Source organism: Macrotis lagotis, chromosome 1 (assembly GCF_037893015.1).
Source record: "Macrotis lagotis isolate mMagLag1 chromosome 1, bilby.v1.9.chrom.fasta, whole genome shotgun sequence".
Lineage (NCBI taxonomy): Eukaryota > Metazoa > Chordata > Mammalia > Peramelemorphia > Peramelidae > Macrotis > Macrotis lagotis.
This window is the reverse complement of record NC_133658.1, coordinates 430,189,306-430,215,131: the sequence shown is the minus strand read 5'-3', so window position 1 is coordinate 430,215,131 and position 25,826 is coordinate 430,189,306. Positions and strand designations below refer to the sequence as shown.

Genomic DNA, 25,826 nt, shown 5'->3' with positions numbered 1-25,826 from the left:
CACTAGAGTTGGTGCCTCTCATTTCCCTCTTCTTTCTTTTCATCTCTCCTGTATTCTCCATAGTTTATTAATCTTTCCTGCCTACCTATCTTTGATGTCAGCTTTTACAATAGGCATGATTTGTCCACCTCTCTGTGTCATTCACAAGTTTAGCAGAAAGAGAAAATAGTGAAGTATGCAGAAAGGAAAAGAGGGGAAAAAAATTTAAAACCAGTAATCTGCCCAAGTCCTATTTTTTTTTTTCTGTCTGTAGCTTGGGAGCAAAGAGAATTATTGATTCATATTCACAGTTTTCCAGAAGAAGGAGGAGGAGGGAAGGGAGAAGGGAGAGAGAGAGAAAATAGCACACACTGTCTAGATCTGAGGTTTTTAACTTGGATTTCACAGATATACAAGGGGTCTGTGGAAAGATTTCAGGGATCAAATAAATGGGGAAATTTTTATATCTTTATTTTCATTAAACTCTAACTGAAATTTAGTATTTCCTTCAACTAGGAATTTTTTAGAAAATTATTCCAAAGAGTTTATAAATGTTATGAGACTGCCAAGGGGTCTATGACACAAAAATGTTAAGAGCACTTACTCTGGACAATGAATGAGTCTGAGGCTGTGAATGACTCTAGCAATGGAATGTAGCCATTGGCCCATTTTTGTTTCATGACTTTGTTTTAAAGAAACTGAGGGAGGGGGGGAAGAGAAGTACATTGGGGCGGCTAGGTGGCGCAGTGGATAGAGCACAGGCCCTGGAGTCAGGAGTACCTGAGTTCAAATCCGGCCTTAGTTAGACACTTAGTAATTACCTAGCTGTGTGGCCTTGGGCAAGCCACTTAACCCCATTGCCTAGCAAAAACCTAAAAAAAAAGTGAGGGAGTAACCAGATGGGGGGAAAGTCACCCCTGAAGATAGAATCTGAAAGAGTAACAACTTCTTAGCAAGCTAGGCCACCAGCACAGCATAGCATCATACCATCAATCCACTGCTAGAGAGGGACATTTCAAAGAAAAGTCAAAGAACTGAGAGATTAGAAGCAATGCAATCCAAAGCAAGGTCAGGTCTGGAAAGACCCCCCCCCCCCCCCCCCGCCCTGGTTAATACTCTGTGAATTACTTTATCATATCAAGCAAAAATAACATATACACAGACAGTAGGAAACTGATGTATACACCTCCTAAGGAGGATGGTTAGGAGATAAGAGGCTCTGCTGAGAAAGTGGGGGGGGGGCAGCAAGGAGTCGGAAGGGAGTTCTGAATTCAGGAAGAGACATGTCTCCTGGAACTGGGCCTCTAGGACAGAAAGATAGTTTCTTCCAGAGTGAGGCAAAAAAGGGCTAACTCTGCAGATTTGAAGAGGTATGCAGCATCGGTGAGTGAGGCTAAAATTAGATCTATCATTAGGCAAGATCATCCTAAACCACAATTAGGAATTTCTCTTGCACAACTGGCATAATCCTGTGTGTGTGTGTGTGTGTGTGTGTGTGTGTGTGTGTGTGCACATGCATGCTTGCATGACGTGCATGTGTACATGCTCTAATGTGGGAAAATTGCCATGTCCTTGTCTGGGAAACAAGGTGACCACAGAATTTGAGTTGGTAAAGATGGTTAGGTAAAAAAAGAAAGAAGGAAGGAAGGAAGGAAGGAAGGAAGGAAGGAAGGAAGGAAGGAAGGAAGGAAGAAAGAAAAAAGAAAGAAAAGCAAAACAGAATGCTACAGATGGTTGATCAGCTTTTGAACTTGCATGGTGTTTTTGAAAACTATCCAGCTTGGCAAACTTGTTTTCAAAGACTAGAGAGATGATTTGGTATTAGTGGGATACTATAACAAACATCATTAAGGCTACTGATGGGGACAGGGGGAAGCACCAACTGGATTTTGTATTTCATATAGATGCTCTAAAAGAGAGATCATTACAGAGGGAACCTGTTAGTTGGGAGATAGTGAATTAATTCATAGCAAGGTCAGGGCTGGTAAGATGAAGGAGATGGAAGGAGAATGATACAATCTAGAGAAAAAGGAACACCCAGTTGGTATTGATCTGTGCCAGCCTCCATCAGATCTTGAAAAATCAATAGCCACAGTATACAGGATAGAGTGAGAGTAGAAAACCAGCATGGGTCACTTTCCCTGGGAAGATTTACCCTCACCTAGCTCAAGGTCATTCTCATGTAATATAAGCCATGGAAAAAAGGCAAGGAATTCATAGTCAAGATGAAAATATCCTAAAGATCTGTTATAAGTAGAAATGAAAAATAGCATCCTATTTGGGATATAAGAAACCAAGTGACCAACTAGTACACATTTGTAACAGAAAACAATCCTCCTTGTCTGATTATTTCTTGTTTTTTATTTTTATTTTTTGGCAAAGCAGTGGAGTTAAGTGACTTGCCCAAGGTCGCACAGCTAGGTAATCATTATGTGTCTGAGTTCAGATTTGAACTCAGTCCTCTTGATTCCAGAGCCAGTGCTCCATCCACTGAGCCACCTAGCTGCCCCTGATTATTTCTTGTTGATGATATTCTTTAATCAAATTGTTTCTATTTAAATGAAAATAGATAATCTCACTATTGACAGTATATAGGATGACATCTATTCTCAGGCACATCTTGTTACTTCTTGCTGCTGCTTTGGAATTTTTCTTCTCTCACTAGTTCTGTCTTCTATTCTTTTTTCAGTGATTCTCATGATACTTAAATGAAATTCATTTATATTATTTTTTTCAGTGATTCACTAATCATTCATGTATTCATCAAGGCTATAGTCATAACAAGGGCATAAGGACACTAGATGGTGCAGTAAGTAGAGCACCAGCCCTGGAGTCAGGAAGACCTGAGTTTAAAACTGACTTCAGACATTTGAAACTTACTAGCTGGGTGATCTTGGGCAAGACACTTAACCTTGATTGTCTCGTATTCAGAGCTATTCCCAGTTGTCTTGATTCATATCTGACCACTGGACCCAGAAGGCTCTGGAGGAGAAAGTGAGGCTGGTAACTTAATACTGCTCCCTTCACTCAAATCCAATTCATGTGCTTGTCATGGCATCATCTCCCCTGATGTTATGTCATTTGAGAATGAAAGACAAAATACCATCAATTATAACTAAAGACCAATAAAAAACAATAAACATTTATGAAACTCCTACTGTGAACAAAGCACTGGGAATATAGAAAGAGGCAAAAGATAGTCCCTGCCCTCAAGGAATTTATAATCAAAAAGACAATCTCTCCTTTACTTTATTGCTCATGAGGGTCTATATTTTGTTTACTCTTAAACAAGAATATTTTAATAATGTATAAAAAACATCATTTATACAAAAATAAAATAAATATAAATTTAAAAAAAAGACTATCTCTGCTTCTTTGCCATTCTATGATGAAGATGGAGGGAGAGGATGAAAGGGATGTAGTCAGAGTGGGTTTGAGATTAATCTCATTCTTTTCTGATATGGACAAAGAAGGATCAAGCACAGAGAGACTAACAATTTAATGTAGAAATGTACCAAAGGATGGGGGGGGACCACAAGGGGGGGGAACCACAAGCAAAACAAACTCCCTGATGAGGAGAGGAGAGGAGAGGAGAGGAGAGGAGAGGAGAGGAGAGGAGAGGAGAGAGAAAGAATATAAGTTCCCTGAAGTCAGACTGTCTTGCTTTCTTGTATATTTGTATTTTCAGGACTAAGCACTGAGTAAATTTAAAAAAAATTAGTGAGTACTTAGTAAATCCTTTCTGATTCATTTTAAAGCTGAAGAAATAGAAGATTCAAAAGTTAAAGGACTTGACCAGGATCACTCAAATAATAAATATCTGATATAAAATTTGGGTTGCTGTATTTTTTACTCTAGATTAAATTCACTATACCACCTAGTTGCAAAAAAGCAACTGTCTATGATAGATATGCTAAGACACTTCAGTAAAGAATTCTAGATCCCAATATGTTTATTGTTTGTTGGTTGGTTATATTAAAGAGCATCAGTTCACTGGGAGTTAAATTCAACATTAAATGCTCTCTTTCAGAAAGATATTTTCAATACAACTGTCAAAAATCATATAAGATGCCTTGAAAGAGATAACAATAGAGAAAAATTTGTTGAATGACCCTCCTATTATTTATTGTAAGTTTTGGCTAGGACAGGAAGCATGCTCACCACATAGTATTTGTCATTGATATAGAAAATGTTCATCACAAGAAATAGAGTTAAAAATGTCCTCCTTTTTGCACTGATTGTATCAATGTGAGGCAGAGGTGGACTGGGGTAGATTTTGAAGCTTTCTAAATGAGATTCATAGTCACACAATAATATTTAGCCTAACTATCCATACAGGAAAAACCAAGTGGATGAAGAATGTCTATTGTCTAGACCATTATACAAAGTGAGATGAAGTTTGTCCATCAGTGCAAATATCTTGAACATATATCCTGAATAGTCTAATACAAAGAATCCATGCTTGACTAAGCATATTTCATAAAGTTAGGGGGTGTTTGTCTAGCTTGTGAGACAGCAGGTACATCCTATACTCCTAACTATGGTGGCTGCATCAATGTCCCAGGCAAGGTAGCACTGATATCAATGCTCAACCCTACCATTTTTTTCTCAACATATATTCCAGTAGCAATGGGAAAAGGCTTTTCAAAGCCAACATGAACTAGTTTTTAAGAGCCAGACACAATCATTCTCAAATGCTAGCAAAGCTAATCTTCATTGTTAGCAGATTGGGAGAGGATGTGCCCTTGGATTAGGCAATTCCTCTAATGGAGGAGAGAAGAATTTCAATTACAGAGAGAGCAATAACTGTTATCTTGGCCTAGAAGGAGGAAGTTCTGTTATATATGTTATATAAGATGGGTCTTAAATAAGGACTGAAAGGGCTACTTAGTAAGTCATCCTATAATTGAGGACCTGCAAGCTTTGCTTGACTAATATTACCAACTGTAATAGTACAGTTCTGTAGAGGAATGTAGTATGATAGATGAGCCACAGCATACCATGCTATGAAATGAATAGTAAATTGGAGTCAAAAAATTTGATAATTGGAGGGATCTTAAGAGACTGAAAAGGGATCTCCACAGTAATATATGTGACAAATAGCTAGCCCACCTCTCTTTGAAGACCATCAAGAACAAGGGATGACTCATTATCTCCCAAGGCAGGTCTTTTCACTTTTGGACATCCCTAATTCTTATGTCCTTTGAGAATGAAAATTGATCTCTTTTGACTTCCATTTAATCTTTTTGGTTTCATGATTGTACATGCATAACCTATATCAGATTACTCACTGTTATGGGGAGGGGCAATTGAAGGGAAAGAGGTAGAAAAATGTAGAACTCCAAGGATTAATGTTGAAAATTATTTTTGCAAAGAATTGGAAAAATACAAAATAACACTTAATCTTTTTTTGGTTTCATGCCATCAGGGTCAAACAGAACAAGTCCAATTGCCCCTTCACATAAAAGTCTTTTAAATACTTGAAGACAGCTCTTATTGCTCTCAAATCTCTTTTTCTGACTGAATATGCCCTGTTCTTTTGACCCATCCTTTTATGACATGGACTCAAGGTCTTTTTACCATATAGGGTGCCCTCCTCTGGCTTATTAGTATCTTTATTTTAAAATCAACCTTTGCACCCATAACTGAACATAATACTCCAGATGAAGTCTGAGGAGGATAGAGTACAATAAGTTCATCTTCTCCCTAATCCTGGAACTATTCCCCTCTTATTGAAGTCCAAGTTGGGAGCATGAAAGAAAGGGTATGGCAAAGAGGGGAGAGTTGTAAATTGAGGGGTGGGTAAAAGAAAGGTGTGGTTATTTTGGAGACATGCCCTGAGAAACTGGGATGGAGATGTGACCCATCTTACTAGTCATTAACTGGTCATACATCCATGAGAGTTAGTATTGGATACTCCATAGCACCTATCCTTCAGGTTTACAATCTCAGTGCCACTCTGGATTCTTCAGTCTTCCTCACCCCACAATGCCAATCAATCACAATTTATTTTTATCTTCACCACACACACAAACATATTGGAATTGTCCACTACTAGCATCCCTTAGAGTAACTATTTCCAAAGGTAGATAGATAGATAATCATGATTGATGGATAAGATAAACAGATGTGATATAGACAGTGATGACAGATGGATAGATAGATAGATAGACAGACATGATACAGATATAAAGACCTAATAAAGAGACATGATTGACAGATAAGAAAAACAGACATGGTATCAACAGTTATGATAGATAGATGGGTAGATAGATGGTTAGATAGACAGACAGACATGATACAGATAGATGGATAGACATGAGAGACATGATTGATAGATAAGATAAACAGATGTGATATAAAGTTATGATCAATAAATTGATGGGTAGATGAATGGATAGAGAAATAGGCAGACATTATTCAGATAGGTAGATAGATGGACATGATAGACAATATTGATAGATATTGATAGATAGATGTGATATTAACAGTTATTATAGATGGATAGATAGATGATAGATAGGCAGACAGACAGACAGACAAAACTTTCTCTCCTTTCCCATAGTCACCACTTTAGTTGAGACCTTTATTACCTTTCACCTGGACCTTTATCAAATTTCACTCCATTTAAATCCATCCACAACATAGACATCAAACTGATTTTCCTAAAGCACGCATTGTGGATATTATAATATCCCTTACTCAATGGTTACTTCTTACCTTATATTTTTAATAATATTCATCTGACTGGCCTTTAAAGTTACTCAAAACTGTCTCCGTCGATGGGGCAGAGCCAAGATGGCGACAGGAGAACCTCTCTTAGGTGCTCTATCGCTATAATATTTCAAAACTTATAAAATAAGGACTCTAACTAAATTTTCAAGAGACAGAACCTACAGAAGGATCCAGTGAGGCAATTCTCCAGCCCAAGGTAACCTGGAAAATAGTGGAAAGGTTCCACTCCACATGGTTAGAGGGGCAGCTGCAAGAGTGAATGAACTTCAGCCTCCCAGAGGCAGCCCTAGGCCTTGGAGCCGCAGCTCATGGAAGCAGGGGCAGTTTCCTCACCTACACCCCAGGGAGCACTGAGCACAACTTGGAAGATCAGTGGGGGGACCTCTGCCAGAGCAAGTGCATGAAGTCTACCCCTCAGGGAACTCAGCAAGCAGCATGGCATCAACAGCCCAGATCCAGGAAATGGAAGGAGGCAGAGCCAGTAAGCAGAAGCCCCCAGGGAATTCAACCTTGAGTGCTCAGCCTAGGTAGGGGAGTGGAGAGAGACTTCCGAGGTCTGTCCTCTGTGCCTGGAACAGGACTCTGAGGCTCTGACCACATTCAGATCCTGATCACAGTCTAGGGCCCCCATAGAACAGCAGCACCCCCACCTCAGCCACGTGGCAGAGGGATGAACTTATGGTCATTCACAGACCAGGAGGGAAGACAGAGCTTCACACACTGAGATCCTTGTGTGGGGAGGGGTGTCCCAATAATAGTCAAACACTCAGGAAGTACCCCCAAACCAGGCACAGGCTGGAGAAATGAGTAAACAGAGAAAAAAGAGGAACACCATTGAGAAATACATTGTCTATCATCCCAAGAAGGATCAAAATACTCAATATGAAGATGAGGAAGTACAAGCTTCTTCATCTAAAGACTGCAAGAAAAACAGAAATTGGGCTCAGGCTATGAAAGAGCTCAAAAAAGATTTTGAAAATCAAGTGAGGGAGATAGAAGAAAAATTGGGAAAAGAAATGAGAGAAACACAGGAAAACATGAAAAAGAAGTCAGCAGCTTAGTCAAGGAGATCCAAAAAAAGGCTGAAGAAAATAATATGTTAAAGACCAGCATAGGTCAAACAATTTAAAAAGTTATTGAAGAGAAGAATGCTTTAAAAATGCAGAATTGGCCAGATAGAAAAAGAAATAAGAAAGCTCTCTGAGGAAAACAAATCCTTCAGATATAGAATAGAACTGAGTGAAGCTGCTGACTTTATAAGAAATCAAGACACAATACTTCAAAACCAAAAGAATGGAAAAACTGAAGAAAATGTAAAACATCTCATTGAAAAAACAACTGATCTGGAAGACAGATTCAGGAAAGACAATTTAAAAATTATTGAGATACCTGAAAGTCATGATCAGGAAAAGAGCCTTAACATTGTTTTTAAAGAATTCCTACAGGAAAATTGCCCAGATATCCTAGAAACAGAGGGCAAAACAGAAATGGAGAGAATCCACCCATCTCCCCCAGAAAGAGATCCAGGAATTCCCCCACAAATATTATAGCCAAGTTCCAGAACTCCCAAGTCAAAGAGCAGCCAGAAGGACACAATTCAAATATTGTGGAGCTGTAGTAAGGATCACACAGGACTTAGCAGCAACTGCATTAAAGGCTCATAGGGCTTGTAATATAATATTCCAGAAGGCAAAAGAGCTTGGAATGCAATTGAGAATTCACTCCCCAGCAAAACTGGATGTCCTCTTCCAAGGAAAAAGATGGACTTTCAATGAACCAGGGGAATTTCAAATGTTCCTGTTGAAATGGCCAGAGCTGAACAGAAAGTTTGATCTTCAAATACAGGATTCAGGCGAAGCATAGAGAGTAGAAGAGAAGGGGAAAATATGAGGGACTTAATGATGATGAACTACATGTATACCTGCATAGAAAAATGATACTGATAATACTCATGAGAAACTTCTCATTTAATAGAGCAGGTAGAGGAGCTTTTATAGATGAAGCACAGGAGAGAGGTGAATTTGAAGGTATAATATATTGTAAAAATGGAGTCAATGGCTAAAAGGGAAATGTACTGGGAGTAAGAGAAAGGAGAGGTGGAATAGGCTAAGATATTTCATATAATAAGATTTTTTTATTACAATGAGCTATTGCAATGATATGGAAGTAGGGGAAGGCAAGGGGGAATGGGGGAACCTTCGCTCTCATCAGAGGTGGCCCAGAGAGCAAAAGCATATCTACTCAATGGGGTATAGACATCTAGAGTAAGAAGGAGAGAAGGGGCACAGGGGGAAGGGGGGGAGATGTGAATGATGGAGGAGAGGGTGGACAGTGGGGGAGAGTAGTCAGATATAGCACATTTTCTTTTTTTACTTCTTGAAAGGGGCTGGGATTGGATGGCCTGTCTGGAACCACAGGATCAGGTGGTTGATGGGCCTTAGGGATGGTATGTGGGCTTGGCCTCAGGGCCGGTGATCTATCTCCTGTGCCACTCAGCTACCCTACAGCACATTTGAGATGAGATTTGGAGTGGAAGGAGAGAGAGAATACAGTATATGGTAGTGAGGAAATACGAATGGAGGGAGTTGCAATCAGCAATGGCAACAGTGGAAAAATATGGAAGTAGCTTTTGTTATGGACTTATCATAAAGAATGTAATCCACCCATGACAGAGATGGAGGTGTAGGAGCATACACTGGAGCACATTTATTATCATCATCATCATTATTATTATTATTTGGGGGGGTTGCAACAAATGGGGTTAGGGTGGCTTGCCCAGGGTCACACAGCTGGTTGATTGTTGGGTGTCTGGGGCTGGATTTATGCTCGGGTGCTCCTGGCTCCAGGGCTGGTGCTCCATCCACTGTGCCACCTGGCTGCCCCTATTATTATTATTATTATTAGTTTTTAATTTTTTTGTCCTTACTTCATTTATCATGAGGTTCTATATTTTTTTGGGGAGGGGTATTATGTTTACTCTTAAACAAGAATATTTTAGTAATGTTTAAAAAACATCATTTGTACAAAAAATAAAAATGTACATATATATAAAAGTACACATAATAGGGTTTCATATACACAAACACACACACATTTATATTTAATGGAAGCCTTCTCTAGTGTGAAATGGAGAAAGAGAAGAAAAATAGCACAAAAGGATAGTTTTGAAAATAATATGTAATATTTAATACAGTTTTTAATAAAAGTGTGAAATGAAAAAAAAACTGGCCCCTTCCCATCATTTGTGTCTTTTAAAGCTTTACACAGTATACCTTCCAACCACTCAGGCCTTTGACTCTTCTTCACACTGTTCCTTTTCTCATCTCTTTGCATAGCTGTCCCCAATGCTTGAAATGCTCTGATCTATGATCTCTGACCTCTACCCCCTTGATTTTTCCCAACTTCTTTCAAGATTCAGCTCAAGTTCCACATTCTCTGTGAGGCCTTTCCTAGTCTGTCACACCCCTAGTTGCTAATCCCTCAGAGATTATCTCCCATCTAGTCTCTATATATTCTGCACACACATATATACACAGAAATGTAAGCTACTTGAGGTTGGGGACAAGTTTATGCTTCTTTGTCTACCTCAGTCCCAAGTACAACTGGCATGAAGTAAAAATTGAATAAGTACTGACTATTGTCCATGCCTAAAATGCCCTCTTTATCTTTATTTTATCTTTGATCTTTTATCGATCCCTAGCTTCCATCAAAACTCACCTCCAATTCTACCTTTTGCAGGAGGCCTTTCCTTACCCCCCCCATCTACTAGTAAATTTGCCTTCTAAGATTTTCTTCTATATACTCTATATGTATCTTGTAGATACCTATTTGAGTCCTTGTTGATCCCATTAGAATGTGTGTACTTTGTGACTAGGGGCTGTTTTTGCATTTTCTTTGTATAATAGAGCTTAATGCAGTGCCTGCCTCATAGACAGAATGCTTAGTAAAATACTCATTGATTGACACACATCCCTGATCAACTAGCCTGGAAAGTCTAGGCCATCATTAGGATTCTCGAAAGGAGACTTTAAGAAGGTAGAGGAGCCCTAGAAGTAGGCAAACAAGCCACCTGGAGACTGAGGTTTCCAAAATGTGGTCATATTGGGCCACTCACACTCAGAATTCTTAATTTCACAATCCAAGTTCCAGATCTGCTGAAATTCCCCTCTCCACTACTCCATGTTTTCTTTTCTCTGAGTTCTAATTGCAGGATGAGTGAAATAAGTCCAGCTCTAACTAATCTCAGGGGCTCTTAGCATTTTGGGTGTGATGGACCTCTTTGGCAGTCTGCTCAGCCCTGTGGAGACTTTCATTTTATAGGATTATCAAAGAAACCAATCATATTGAAATCAAGATATTATTTTTTCCCATCCAAATTTACAGGCTCCCTTAAATCCATATAAACCCCTTAAGACATAGGATCCCAGGTAAAGAAACTTTGAAATTCTTGCTGCTTAGCCCCTGTTTCCCAAATAAAAGTGAGGTACCAGAGGTCACTAGAACCAGGGCTTGTTCCCAATTTCTCGGGTTCACTAGAGATATCTGACTACTGAGGCAAACCTTAAAGTTGATCTTCCCATTTTTCCACAGTTTTAAGCACAGGGTTCCTGCTCTGGGACTTTCAGCAGGTTTCCCACTGATCATACCCCTCTCCCCTTCAGTTACACTCTTCCTCTCAGGAACACAGATTTAACTCCAGTCAGATTTCCCATATCTGAGTCACCAATTCCTATCTCTCCCCCTCCTCCCTTCCACTGTTCTCTGTCTGCTCTCTGTCTCTGTGTGTCTGTCTCTGTCTCTCTGTCTCCTGACCCCCCCATTACCCCCCAATGACTGTGTCTTTTTTCTTCCCATCTCATCTCTTCTCTCTCTCTCTCTCTCTCTCTCTCTCTCTCTCTCTCTCTCTCTCACACACACACACACACACACCCTCTGTTACAAGTCTACCTAATTTCTATTTTAATCATGCAACAATTGCTCTATCTGGCATCAAAAATACATGGTAGCCAATCTTAATACCAAGTCAAACTACACTCAGGGATCACTAGTTTCAAGCTTCACTTGGATGCTTGTATTTCAGTCCAGGAATCTTTTGGCTACTCAACTAAGAGACTGCAGCTGCTTTCCCACCCCAGGCACCCCCTTCTCAGAACACCTATCTTCTTTTCCACTCAGAGTTCCCTAAAGTCCAACAGAGGACTGTGGAATGAAGAATCCAGAGGTATGGTGGAGGCCCCAGTCCACTTGAGGGCCTCAGAGAAAGATGCCACTCAGGTGAGGCCTGGAATGCCCCCCTCAACTAGTTTATCACAGCTGAAGACTGAGTCCTTGAAAGGGAATGAGTGTGTCTGGAAACCAATGAACTGAAATTACAGGCAGGTGGAGGGGATAAGGGTTTATTGGGGCTGGGGGGTGGGGGAAGGTCAATGTGATGACTGCAAAAGGCTTTGGGCAGGTTCAGGAAGTATCTGCTCCTACTGGTATCACTCTCATACCTTCCCTGAATTAATTCACAGAAGGCTGATTCATTCTCCAACACCTACCCAAGAAACCACTCTAGTAGCTGAACCATGGAATCAAGGAAAAAGAACTATCAACATCATCCTAGCAATGAAGATAGCAGGGACAAATGAACACTTAAAAAGCAGAAGGAAATGTTCCTATCAAATAGACATTTGAAAACTCCTGCCCCTTCTCTGGATTGGAAGACCTTAAAAAAGAGAATATTTTTAAGTCTGGCAGAACCTGAAGGGAGAAGAGGAGGCTGAACCAATAATTGGAGTTCTTCAAGGCCCTGTCCTGGTCCTCTTCTCTCCTCTCTTCACATACCCCTTCAGTGGTCACATGTAAACAAAATCTATGTATTCAGTCCTAATCTACACCCAATTTAAATATCTATCTATCCCTAACCTTTTCCCTAAACTTATCTCTAATTGTCTGCAATCCACATCTCCAGTTGAATTCAATGTCCCATCAGCATTTCAAACCCCAAAAGTCTAAAACAAAACTCTTTATGTCCCTCCCCAACCTACCCTTCTTCCAAACTTCCTTATTTTGATCATAGATTTCTAACCTGAATTATTCTTGGATGTTCTCTCTTCCTCACCTTCTAAGTTCACTCAGGTTCTGGGTCACAGTGATTCAGTTTCCACAACATTACCTTTATCTGTCCTCTTCTCCCCCTTACATGACCACTATTTTGGTTTAGACTCTCGACACCTGCTCTATAGCTGCATATCTTCCACTGTGGTCTCTTTCCTTCTAAACTCAATTCCATCCTCCAAACATCCCACCAAAATCATCTTCTGAAGATACAGGTTTGATGATGAAGTTATCCTTCCTCTTAAAACTATCCAACAGCTTGTTATTGTTTCCAGGAGTAGTGTTTTAATCAGAAATCCATTCTTAAAAATATTCCTAATTGGTTTCCTTTGTAACTATTTTATTTTATGTGTTTTACAACAATATTCTGAGAAGAGGTCCATAGACTTCACCTGACTGCAAAAGGTAGAATGAAGATTCCCTGAGGGCAGGAACTATTTCATTTTATACCTTGTTTACTTGATATCCTACATAGTGCCTGTACTCAGGAGGTACTTAATACATGCTTAATGAATGGAATTTAAATGGGCAAAAAGATCAGTAGGATGAGTTAAGGTCTCAGGAGACTTAAGATCTTTGGTAAAAACTTTAGTTGTATGTAACAATAGACACTAGGAAAATTGATCAACTAACAACAGATGTTTTCAATACATGGACATAAGCTTAACGACTATGAATCAAAGAGAGTGACTAGTAGAAGTGAGCTGATTTTTCCCAGTTCATACACCCCTGACCAAAGTGTAGAAGGGGAAAGGGTGAACCTTTGAAGGGAAATGAGAGTGACCACATTTGGGACAGGGGAATTAAGCTATGGAGTGGAAAAGTAACACTTGTTGCCTACAGCCCTAAAGAGAGTACTAACTTCTTTTTTCCACCCCGAAATAATAGTCAACTTAGAAATATCAGAAGAATCTAGATCTCTAAACTGATGATTCTTAAATCAAACTTTATGCTGTGACTACAGAACTGAGTGAATTGGCAGGAAAGATAAGAACAAGGGGAGAACTCAACATAACAGAGTAGTATAGCTCTGGACAGTCTTGTTTCAATCCACCAGTAGAAAGGATTCCCCCACCCCCTTATAGTTTTCCATCTTCTAGGATGTCTATTCACACTAATTAGAATTATTGCTTCACAATGTAATTATCTTATAACTAGGCTCCCAATCTTATCAGAGTTTTAGCCCTGAAAATTCCAATTGAGTCCATGCCTGAGACCAGTGACTTTATGGTACACATGGACCTTTCCCATGGTCATGTGATAATGACCCATACTCCTGCTATCTTCATTCATAGAGAGAAAGGGGTGGGGAACACAAGATTGGAAAACCTGTTTACTGTATTAAGGGACAGCTCTTATAGTTTGGGGGTATGGTGGCAGGGGGAATGGAAGAAAAGAAGGTGTTAAAAGCCAATATGAAGAAGGTAGAAAGCCTTCAAGAATTATGTGCAGATCTCTGAGATTCAAACTAAGCAAGTTCAAGACACAAGGAAGGTTGGGAAAGTTTGTTTAGAGGTGTTAGAGAGTATTGGGTATAGAAATTAGTAAAGGGGAAGTCCTGGGTTGAGGGTAAGGAACTGATGCTTTAGGGAATTGAACTTGTGAGACTCATGCAAGATTCATAATGTATCTTTTCAAATTCCTTATTTTATAGATGAGGAAGCTGTGATCTAGTCAGGATAAATGGCATTCCTGTGATCTCATGACAAGTTATCAGAAGAGCATGTTAAGACCCTGACTTCTAGGTACAAGCCCTCTCTACTATAGCTTTACTGCCTTTGGTGTTAGAATCATGGCAATTCTTACTGTGCTCCTTTAGGTCCACATGGCCTGATGCTGAGCCCTTGGCAAAGTTTAAGAGAATTTATTATTCCCCTATGCCTTAGGACAGAGGTCAGGTCTGGGGAGCTTCTAAGATTAACTTCTCTCTAGTCATCCTCAGAATTCCAGGTGAACCTGAGATCTCAATTTGATAGTTCTATAGGGTCCCCATCTATTTGGTTCATTGGTGTACTTGTGTAGAATCCTGGTAGCAGAGAGTCCTTCATTTATTTCAGGGGAAGAGAGAGGGACAAGGATCAGGATTGACCTTGTCAAACAAGTCCCTGAGTCTTCAAGAGAGTGGTACCTTCTCCCAAGTCAGAGCAAGGATCCTTTCGAGCTCCTTCAGAAGTAATGGGATTATACAGTCCTTTCCAAGAACCCATCTTTTTGGGGAATTCCCCTTTAGATCTCTTTTCAGGTATTCCCTAAGTATTTTAGGTATTCCCTAAATACCAAAATGAATACTTTTTCTCCTCTCTACTCAGAGTGAAAGGTCTGGAAAACCCCTGAGATGACTAGAGAGCTAAGTCTTATCTTAGGAGCAAGAAGAAAGGGAGAGAAGGGAATGGTTGAGTAAATCATAGTATGTGAATATAATGAAATTATTACTGAGCCATAGGAATTCATTATAAAAACAGACTCAGAGAATCTTGGGAAGACTTATATAAACCTGTGTAGAATGAAACAAACACTATGAGGAGAATATATTATGCAAGGATCATAATAATGTAAAAGAAAACCACTTTGAAAAAATCAAGACTCAATATATTGACCAATTATGACTTTAGATGACTGATGATGATGCATGCCTCCTACCTCTTAGCAGAGAGATGAGGATAGACTAAAAACAAAGTGTTCAGATACAACTGATTTGTTCATTCATTTTTCTTGACTATATTTCTTAAGAGCAGCTAGGGTGGCAGAGTGGATAGAATACTAGAGACAGGAAGACTCATTTTTGTGAATTCAAATTTGGCCTCAGATACTTATAGGTGTGTGACCCAGAGCAATGAATTTAACCTGTTTGGCCCAATTTCTTCATTGGTAAAATGGCTAGAGAAGGAAAGTGTAAGCCACTCAAGTATCTTTGCCAAGAAAACTCCAAATAGGATCACAAAGAGTTAGACACAACTGAACAATAACAACCACATATTTATTTGTTACAAGGGAGAACTTCCATTCGGTGGAAGTAATGTTGGTAAAAGGGGGTGATAGGTATTGATAGTGAGGCAAACACACCCATACACAAAAGAGTATCAACAAAATGTTAAAACACATAGAAGAGAGGAAAGTTCAGAAGACCCAGAAAAGCAGGGCAGTTTTACTACTGTTGTGATAAATTTTATATATGCTCTTAAAATGCCATAACATCTCTAACAAGCTACCAGTTTCATATCCGATCATTTTCTCTCTTCTTTGTTTTGAAATGTTCACATTTGTTAAATCCAGAAAAAAATGAAGAAAAATGGAGAGACAGGAGGGAGATAGAGGAAAAGAAAAAAGAGGAAAGGTACTGGAGGAGGGGAGAAATAGTTTCAGAGCTGGGATAAACTTTTAAATCACAAAATATGTGATTATGGGACTTTTTTTAGGTTTTTGCAAGGTAAATGGTGTTAAGTGGCTTGCCCAAGACCACACAGCTAGGTAATAATTAAGTGTCTGAGGCCGGATTTGAACTCAGGTACTCATGAGTTCAGGGCCAGTGCTCTAATCCACTGTACCACCTAGCTGCCCCTGTAATATGGGACTTTAAAGAACAATTGATCCAACCCTCTCATTTTAGAAAGGAATATGAACAGATGCCCAAAGGAGGAAACTGATCTTCAGAGCAGAGAAGGGACTTACTTGCCTAATGTCATATAGCTAACAAATGTCAACAAGAAAATCAGAATTCAGATATCCTGACTCACAAACAAAGTTATATGGGAATGAGAATCTTGGACTCATAGTAAAATCAACTAGGTTTAAGTGTCCAATATTCCCATCATTCACCTTGTTTGCTCCTTTTACTCTGAGGTGAAGGAAGTCACACCACCTGTGGTGTGCAGCAGACTACAAATTTATTTTCTAATTTCAATCTGATCCTCACTACTAGAGACAGATCTTTTTCTTTTTCCTTAAGTGACTCTTTACTGCATTACTTAAAATGGCAATTTCAAGCTTCCTGCTCTCTCCTTAAGTAGCTTATATTATTCCCTTCATGCTCCCTCTCAGCTTAGGTATTTCCTCTTTTACTGAGAAAATGTTGGACAGCCACATATCAAGCCCTCCATTCTCAATCACTTAGTCAATAAACATTTATTAAGTGCCCACTATATATCTAATACTGTACTGAGGATAACAAAAAAAAATGGCAATTCTATTCTTTCCTTGCCTCTCTTAGAAAAAGGTGATCCTTCTTGATGCCAAGGCTAACCCTTCTATTTGTGCCCTTCATACCATCCCCTTCTCAAGAAACTTACCTCTTTTTTCCTTGTCTCTTTCTCATCTTGAATCTGTCCTTATGTTGTTGCTGCCTACAGAATGTCCCATCTCTTTGGTTCTTAAAAACCTTTTTACCCGCTCTCCCCAACTTGACCCTGATACTCTTTCAAGGTATTGTCACAAATTTCCCTTCCCTGCCATAAACGCCTAGGAAAAATTGTCTACTGGACTGTCTCTATTTCCTCACCTCCCTGTCATTTCTCATCTCTTGACACCTGCTTCTGATGTCACCACTTTACTGAGACTGCTCTCTCAAAGTCATCAAAAGTCTTTTAATCACTAAATCAATGATCTTTTCTCAAATCTCATCCTTTTTGACCTCTATGAAGCTTTGGAACTGTCCACCAATTAGATTGGGTTCAATTCATTAGACCTACTGAAAACAAGGTACTGTCCATAGACAAAAAGGAAGTCATTTCTACCCTCAAGAAGCTTACATTCTCCTGGTGGGAAAAGACATGCACAAAGGACAAAGTATTATACAAAATGCTTTCAATTAAGGAGAGAGCATTTAATAACTGAGGGGAGAGGAGGAGAAGGAAAGACTTCTGCTAGGAGATGGAACCTGAGGTATGCTTATTTTTTTTTAATAAACTGAATGTGAGAAGTACATTCTAGACATGGAAAACTCCAGGTACAAAAGGAGGTAGTTTATTAAAGAAGATACACAATTTCATGGAACACTATAAGTATTTGCAAAAAAGACCACTATGAAGGTAAGTCACGCTTATGTGTCAGCAGTATCTCTTGCACAATGTAAGTAGGGCATTCTTGGTGGGGATACAGGAAGGAAACAGGCTGACTTTTGGAAATGAATCTCCAGTTGTATACATCTTCCTAGTAATTAAAGTAATTAAAGATGTAAGTTATCCATGAACCTATCATCCTTAATGTTTGAACATTCAGTTTGCCAGAGAAAAACGTTACTTTATTTTTGAAATCTTTTTTGAGCTCTTCCCTGTCCTGAGACCAATTAATAATTTTCTTGGAGGCTTTGGATGCAGAAGCTTTGGCTTTGCTTTCTTCTGAGTGTGTGTTTTGATCTTCCTTGGCAACATAATAACTTTCTATGATTAGAATTTTTTTATGTTGTTTGTTCATTTTCCTAACCTATTATTTGATTCTTAATTCTTTGTTAAAGCAGGGCTTCTAGGGTAGAGGGTACGGTCCCAAACTTCTGGGGTTTTGTGCAGTTGAAAAACATCACTTTAATGCATCAATATATCTCTCCAACAAAATGTTCCCATTGCATACAAAATCGTACAAAATTACTTGAAAGGAGTAACAATTAGGCAACATTGTTCAATGACCCTCTGATTAACAGTGAGGCATAAAACAATGAAACATCTACATTGCAAGCATGTTTTCTTGCTCTCACATATGTCCAATGAAGAGTCCAAATGGAAGATGACTACCTATGGGAATCTCAATGTTCTTTAAATGCACCAGCTGATTGATAACATCACTCCAATGCATCAATCCTTAGGTCATTGCAGAGCCTCCTAAGTGAGCTTCCTTATCTCTAGAAAAGGCTAGATCTAACTAACCATATGGGGAAAAACTAAGTGGATAAAGGATGGCTATTGTCATTTATACACACATATATCATATATATATATATATATATATATATATATATATATATATGATATGTAAGTAGGTGCATAGCCAAAGAACTTGTTCACTGACATAAGAAAGATCTATGATGGGAAAAGAAGTTTGAGTAATCATGTACTGAAATCAAGGGATAACCAACAGCATCCACACATTGTCAAGAAATTTAGGAAAGTGGTTTCCAAAGAAGAATGTGATCAAGCAATCAGACTGTGACAAACCCCTGGATAGCCAAGCGCAATGATATCAAACCATTGCTTGGTATGGTAATCAAACCTCCCTTTATCCCCCCAATATTCTTCTACTTATTATGCCCACTTCATAGATAAGGAAAGAGTTCATTCTTCTGCTCTGCAAGTTCCTATCTTCTTCCCATTTCTTAAGCACCTATTATGGGCAGCATATTTTGCCAAGCATACAAAGACAAAAATAAATTCCTACTTTTAAGGAGCTTACATTCTTCCAAAGAGATATGGCATATAAACAATTAAAGACAAAGGATAAGATTGCACAAGGTAATTTCATGAAGGAGAGAGCTTTAACAAGTGGGGGAGGGGTGGAAAAGGAAAGGCATCTGCTAAGAGATGGCAAGAAGCTTCCTTTGAAGGAAGCTTGATGGACCTTTGATTGTTTTGAGGGAGCAATCTTAGTAGGGTGATGATATCTGAAGCAGAGGAAAATGAGGAAGCAGAATTAGTTTCCTGGAACTGAATGGGACCTTAGAGGTCATTCCCTTTTGAGTTTTGCATTGTCCACTCCTAATAATCATAACTTATCCGCAGTTCAGGCATCAGAAACTGCATAGTTATCAGAAAAATTCAACATTCTTTCTGCCAGTGAGACCATTCCCTGCCCCTTAGATCACCTCATAGTTATGATAGCTTCCCACCCCACCTCCCAAGATGGTAGAGTCTACAGTTCAGGATGGTGAATATAGAGGAAACACCTGAACTCCCTCCTTTTCATTTTGGATAGATTAAAGTAAACTACACAAATTGAGTGGGCACAGAAAGGAACAGCATATTCCAGACTGAGGTCTTTACATTACCTTTTCCTCCAAACTCACCTTCTTTCAAACTTGCCTATTATTGTTGAGGGAACCACTCTCCTTCTGGTCACCCAGTTTCATAACTTCAACATTATTCTTAACACTCTCCTTCACCAATGGGTATAATTAATAATAGCACCTATCTCCCTGGATTGTTGCAAAGGGCAAAGGAGATAATATTTGTAAAACATTTAGCACAGAATTTGATAAATGGTAGGGATTATGCAATATTTCTATAGCTCTTTTAACTTTTTCATTTCATCACAATAACCCTGTGTAATAAGAAATGCAAGTACTATCAAGTATGATCATTATGCCCATATCATAGATCAGAAAATTGAGACTGAAAGAGGTCAAATAATTTACCCAAGGTCACATGGATGATATCAGAATGATCTTCAGCAACATGTGATGATAGTAAGTATTGTATTTAGAGTGAAAGGAACTGGCTTTGCTGCTTACCACCTATGTTACCTGGCTCAAGTTACTGAATTTGTCTGAGTTTCAATTCTTCATCTATAAAATGAGGGGCTTGTCTTCAACTTAAAGGCCTTGAAGGTTCTTTTCAGTTTTAAATCTATGGTCCTAGTACAGTAAGTACTATGCCTCCTCCTCTACATAATATTTCTCAGTACAGATGCTCAATGTGATAAGGGGGGAGAGATCAGAATTCATTTCAGAAACCAGGTTCCAACTTCCTCTGAATCCTGAGGATACATACAATGGAATCTTAGCTAAGCAACTTCCCCAAGCCCATTCTACTAGCATGGTGTTAGCTCAGGAGAAGATGCACTGGGCACCCTTAATAAAGTGCTATACTTACTGCGCCTGTAAGAACATGAGTGCTCCCAATAAATACAGAGACCATCTGAGGGAAGAAATGAAAATTTTAAAAGGTTAGTGTCTTGGGGAACTAGGGGGCTCAGTAGATAAGAGTATTGGGTCTGAAGTCAGGAAGCTGCAAGTTCCTGAATCAAAATCTGACCTTAGATACCTATTAGTTATATCACCTTGAGCAAGTCATTTTACTTTATTTGCCTCCCTTTCCTCATTTGTAAAATAAACTGGAGAAGGAAATGGCAAATCAAGAAAACCCCAATTAGGGTAAAAAAAGAGTCTGACAAGACTGAAACAAATGAATAACAACCAGTCTTGGGGAGTGCAAACAGTAGAACCACCATATTTCCAGTGTATAAGCTACACCTTTTTTTTTTTAAATTTTGGGGTTTGAAAACTGGGAGCATCTTGGGGTGGTTAGGTGGCACAGTGGATAAAGCACCAGCCCTGGAGTCAGGAGTACCTGGGTTCAAATCTGGTCTCAGACACTTATTAATTACCTAGCTGTGTGGTCTTGGGCAAGTCACTTAACCCCATTTGCCTTGCAAACCGCCCCCCCTAAAAATAGAAAAAAAAACTGGGAGCATCTTATACATTAGTTGTAGATTTTTTTACTTGCATTTCCTGCTTTTTCGTGCTTGTTGTCTTTGCACTCATTGTTTCTCATTTGTTGCTGGTATATTAGGTCATGTTTTGCCACTTTCTGCCCAGAAATGGCTCAGAAAAGATTATCATACAGTGCTGAATTCAAGTTCAAAGCAATCTAGTTTGCAAAAGTGAATGGAAATCGTGCTGCTGAATGTAAGTTTGGTCTTCTTCCAACTGAAAAAACAATCAGGGACTGGTTATAAGAAGAAGAAACCAGACTGAAAAACCCCAGGCAGAAGGCCAGGAGAGGCAAGTCAGCAAAATGACTTGATTTAGAGAGGGAATTGAAGAGATGGATTGAAAAGCAAAAGGCCAGTGGAATTCCTGTGTCCACAAAGATGGTTCAGCAGGAGGCAAGAAGAATTGATGAAAAGGAAGCTACTGATTTCTTTTTTTTTGTTTGTGCTTTTTTGTAAGGCAATGGGTTTTAAGTGACTTGTTCAAGGTCTCACACAGCTAGGTTAAGTGTCTGAGGTCAGATTGGAACTCAGGTCCTCCTGACTCCAGGGCCAGTGTTCTATCCACCACCCAGCTGCCCCAAAGTGATTGAGTTCAAAGGACACAATTTGTGCTTCAGGTTCATGAAAGGAAATGGATTAAGCATGCATACAGGTATCAGACTTGCCCAGGGAGTACTTGTAGTCAACCACAGACCAGAGCACAAGCAGGAGAGTAGTCAGAGGCTGTTCTAAGAAAGTGATTTGTCACTGAACATAAATGAGGATGAGCTAATGGATGGGAGTTTTTGACAGCAATGAGGAATTGCATGAATATTATGATGAATAAAACTTGAGTTCAATAATTTTGTGTAATACACTTTTTTTTCAAATTTTGGGTGCTGAAATTAAGGTGCATCTTATACAAGGGGAAATATGGTAGTCTGATTTCATAATAAAGAAGGTACTAGAGTGGTCATCTAGTCCAATCTATCCCTAAGCAGGAATCCCCTCTATAGCATGCTCAACAAGTATCAGTCCAGTTCTGTTTGAAGATCTCCAGTGATGGAAAATACACTCCATTCTAAGGAATACAATTCTATTATTCAACAAATCTAATTGTAAGGAAACATTTTTCCTTCTCTTTGAGTCAATCTATCTCTCCAGTATTTCATAAGACAGAGATTTAGACAACCTTTAAATTGTAGGTGCTTAAGAGGGGCATCTAGGTGTACAGTAGATAGAGCACTGGCCTTGGAGTCAGGAAGATGTGGCCTCAGATACTTCCCAGCTGTGTGACCTTGGGCAAGTCACTTAACCCAGGGTCATTTCCAGTAGTCCTGATTCATCTCTAGCCACTGGACCCTGATGGTTTTGGAGAAAAAAGTGAGGTTGGAGACTAAGCATAGCACCCCTCAATCAAATCCAATTGATGTGTTTGTCATGGCATCACCTCCCTGATGTCATGGTATTCTTTGAGAAAGGACAAACATTCTATACTAGGTACTTAAGAAATGCCTGGTCAGTTAAACCCAATTTAATTGTGGACAATGTCAAAATCCTCAGAGAAGGCAAATAGAATGAGAGTTTAGAGAAGCAGTTAAAAGACCTCTGAAGAAGCAATCTCAGTAAAGTGTCAAAGTCAGAGGCAGATTGTAAAGAACTGATAAATGAGTTGAAGAAACAGAGGCAGTTCCCCAGAACTGGGTTCTCTGACCCCAAATTCAGGTATTCTTTTTTGACTTCTATTTCTAAGCAAAACTAGTCTAATCCCTCTTCCCCATGATGGCTCTAAAAGACAAGAATCACCCCCACACACACACACACACTTCCCAGTCTTTTCCAAATTATCTATTCCTATCTTTTTTTTTTTGCAAGGCAGTGGAGTTACCCAAGTGGCTTGCCCAAGGCCACACCACTAGGTAATTATCAAGTGTCTGAGGCTAGATTTGAATTCAGGTACTCCTGACTCCAGGGCTGGTGCTCTATCCACTGCATCACCTAGCTGCCCCCATTCCTATCTTTTTTAATTGTCCCTCCAAGTTTTCAGTCTCCTTTTGATTCTATGACAAAGAAGAAAGACTCAGTACAAGGGTCAAAGATGGTGGAATTAAAGTGACCTCAGTTCTCTTCAGGATCATATAAATTCATTTATTACCCTTTTCTTGGTGCTTGGAGGCAAATTAATCCATCCCACTTTTCTCTCTGTGTGTCTTTTTTTTAAATAACCATAAGGAAGATTCCAGGAAATAGAGAATACCTTGTTGCTGTCAAACATGATGATGTCAGTCTCACTTGGAGTTCGGTTTTTGTCCCAGTTGGAAGCATCTTCAAAATTAGTACTTGGAACCCACTGCTTATACACTGCAACAGAAACCTCTGCCAGAGGTTGAGGAGAGAAGGGGAAAAATAAAAGATCTAGTAGAATTCAGTAATTACTGATTAGAAAAATGCAAATGAAAACAACTCTGAGGTACCACTTCATGTCTCTGAAATTGACAAAAAAAAAAAGGATCAATGTTGGAGAGGATGTGGGAAAACTGGGACTGCATTGTAGGTGGAGTTGTGAATGAATTTAACCATTCTGGAGAGCAGTCTGGAACTATGCCCAAAGAGCAATAAAACTGATCATATTCTTTGACCAGCAAAATCCAAAAGAAATCATAAAAAAATGGGATAAGCCTGCAATGTTCAAAAAATAGTTAAAGCATCTCTTTTTGTAGTGCAAAGAATTGAAGAGTGAGGAATATCCACCAACTGGGGAATGACTGAACAAGTTAGTATATGAATGTTATGTAGTACTATTTTTTCCAAAGGAAACCACGAGTAGTGGGATTTTAGTGAAGCACAGAAAGAATTACATGAACTGATACTGAAGGAAGGAAACAGAACCTAGAGAACACGTTAACAACAATATTATGAATTGACCAACTATGATGGATGCAGCTCCCCTTAGCAGTTCAGAGATCAAAGACAACTTTGGGAAACATGCTATGGACAAAGCCATCTAGATCCAGAGATGGGGAAAAAACAAACAAAATCTAATACACTATTGGTGGGGTTGTGAACTGATCCAACCATTCTGGAGAGCAATTTGAAACTATAAAAGGACAATAAAACTGTGAATACCCTTTTATCCAACAATACCACTACAAGGTAGGTCTATATCCCAAAGAAATCATAAAAGAGGAGAAAAGACCCTCATGTACAAAAATATTTATAGTAGTTCTTTTTATAGTGGCAAAGATTTGAAAATTGAAGGAATGCTCATCAATTGGTGAATAACTGAAAAAGCTACATTATGAATGTTATGCAGTACTATTGTTCTGTTAGAAATCATTAGTAACTGACTTCAGAAAAGCCTGGAAAGATTTGCATGAACTTATACTGAGTGAAGTGAGCAGAATCAGGAGAACATTGTACACACAAATAGCAACACTGTGAAATGATCAACTTTGATAGATGTGGCTCCCCTCAATAGTTCAGTGATCAAGGAAAATCCTTGAGAGACCTGTTATGGAAAATGCCATCAACATCCAGAGAAAAAACTATGGATTCTGTATGCAGAATGTTCACTTTTTTAAAACTTCTTTTATGTTTTTCTTTCTTTCTCATGTCCCCCCCGCCTTAGTTTTAATTCTTCTTTCACAACATGACTAATAAGGAAATATAGTAAACACAATTGTACATGCACAAGCTATATCAGATTGTTTGCTGCCATGGGGAAGTTGGTAGGAAGGGAGGGTAATAGAAAAATGTGTAACTCAAAAGCTTGCAAAAGAATAAATGTTGATAACTAACTTTGTATGTAATTGGGGGAAAATGATTAGAGTTATTAAAAAAATAATAATATTGAGTGGAACTCAATAGATCATCCAGGGTAGGCTTTTGTTTCCACACCTTCATCCTCTTTCAGAGGGTATTCCTCTAATTTCCAAGACTCACCTATATACCATGAAAGAAGTACCTCCTAGTATTGGACATAAATTTTTCCTCTAACAATTTAGGGAAATTTCTAGAGCTTGAGAATATTAGAGTTAAGAGGAATTTAGAATTACAGACCATAGAATATTAGAGCTGTATCTTAAGGACTATAGCTGAAGGTCAGACAGGGAATTGACTTTTGCCCAAAGTCAACCAGTAAAGGCAAAACTAGGACCAAAACCCAGATGATTGCATCGGAAATCAGAAGTTCAAGCCTTATCTCTGACACTTTCTGCCCATGGGACCACAGACAATAGTTTCATCTTTCTAGGATTTGATTTTCTCACCTGTAACTGAGGAGTTGGACTATGCGACACCTTTTCAACTCTAAATCCTATAAACTCAAGTGACTTTTAATGGCCTTTCCAAGTTTCCAGCCTCTTCCTGACTTTATGATTTAGAATTGGGAAAGAGGGCCAAAGTTCAAGAATGGTTGAATAAAGTCATCTCACTTCTCTTTAGGATCATATAAAAACATCTGGTATCCCTTTCATGGTGCTTGGAGATAAAAATCATCATACCCTTTTCATTTATCTAGTTCATGAACCCATTCTTACTTCTTTATCCAATATCCCAATGCGTTCCCTCTAAGCAATGTCTAAAATTAGCCAGGACCTGCTGGGAATATTGGGCAC

At 39.0% G+C, this 25,826-nt stretch overlaps 1 protein-coding gene across 2 annotated transcripts in view; it reads right to left on the bottom strand.

The window, feature by feature from the left end:
* Positions 1-25,826, bottom strand: part of AMN (amnion associated transmembrane protein) — a 77,764-nt gene that overhangs the window by 35,630 nt on the left and 16,308 nt on the right. For both annotated transcript variants that reach the window (XM_074213160.1, XM_074213161.1), the window contains exons 2-3: positions 23,468-23,586; positions 20,610-20,654 (exon numbers count right to left, since the gene is read on the bottom strand). In XM_074213160.1, coding sequence (XP_074069261.1) covers positions 20,610-20,654; positions 23,468-23,586 — 164 coding nt within the window. The remainder of the gene's footprint in view (positions 1-20,609; positions 20,655-23,467; positions 23,587-25,826) is intronic.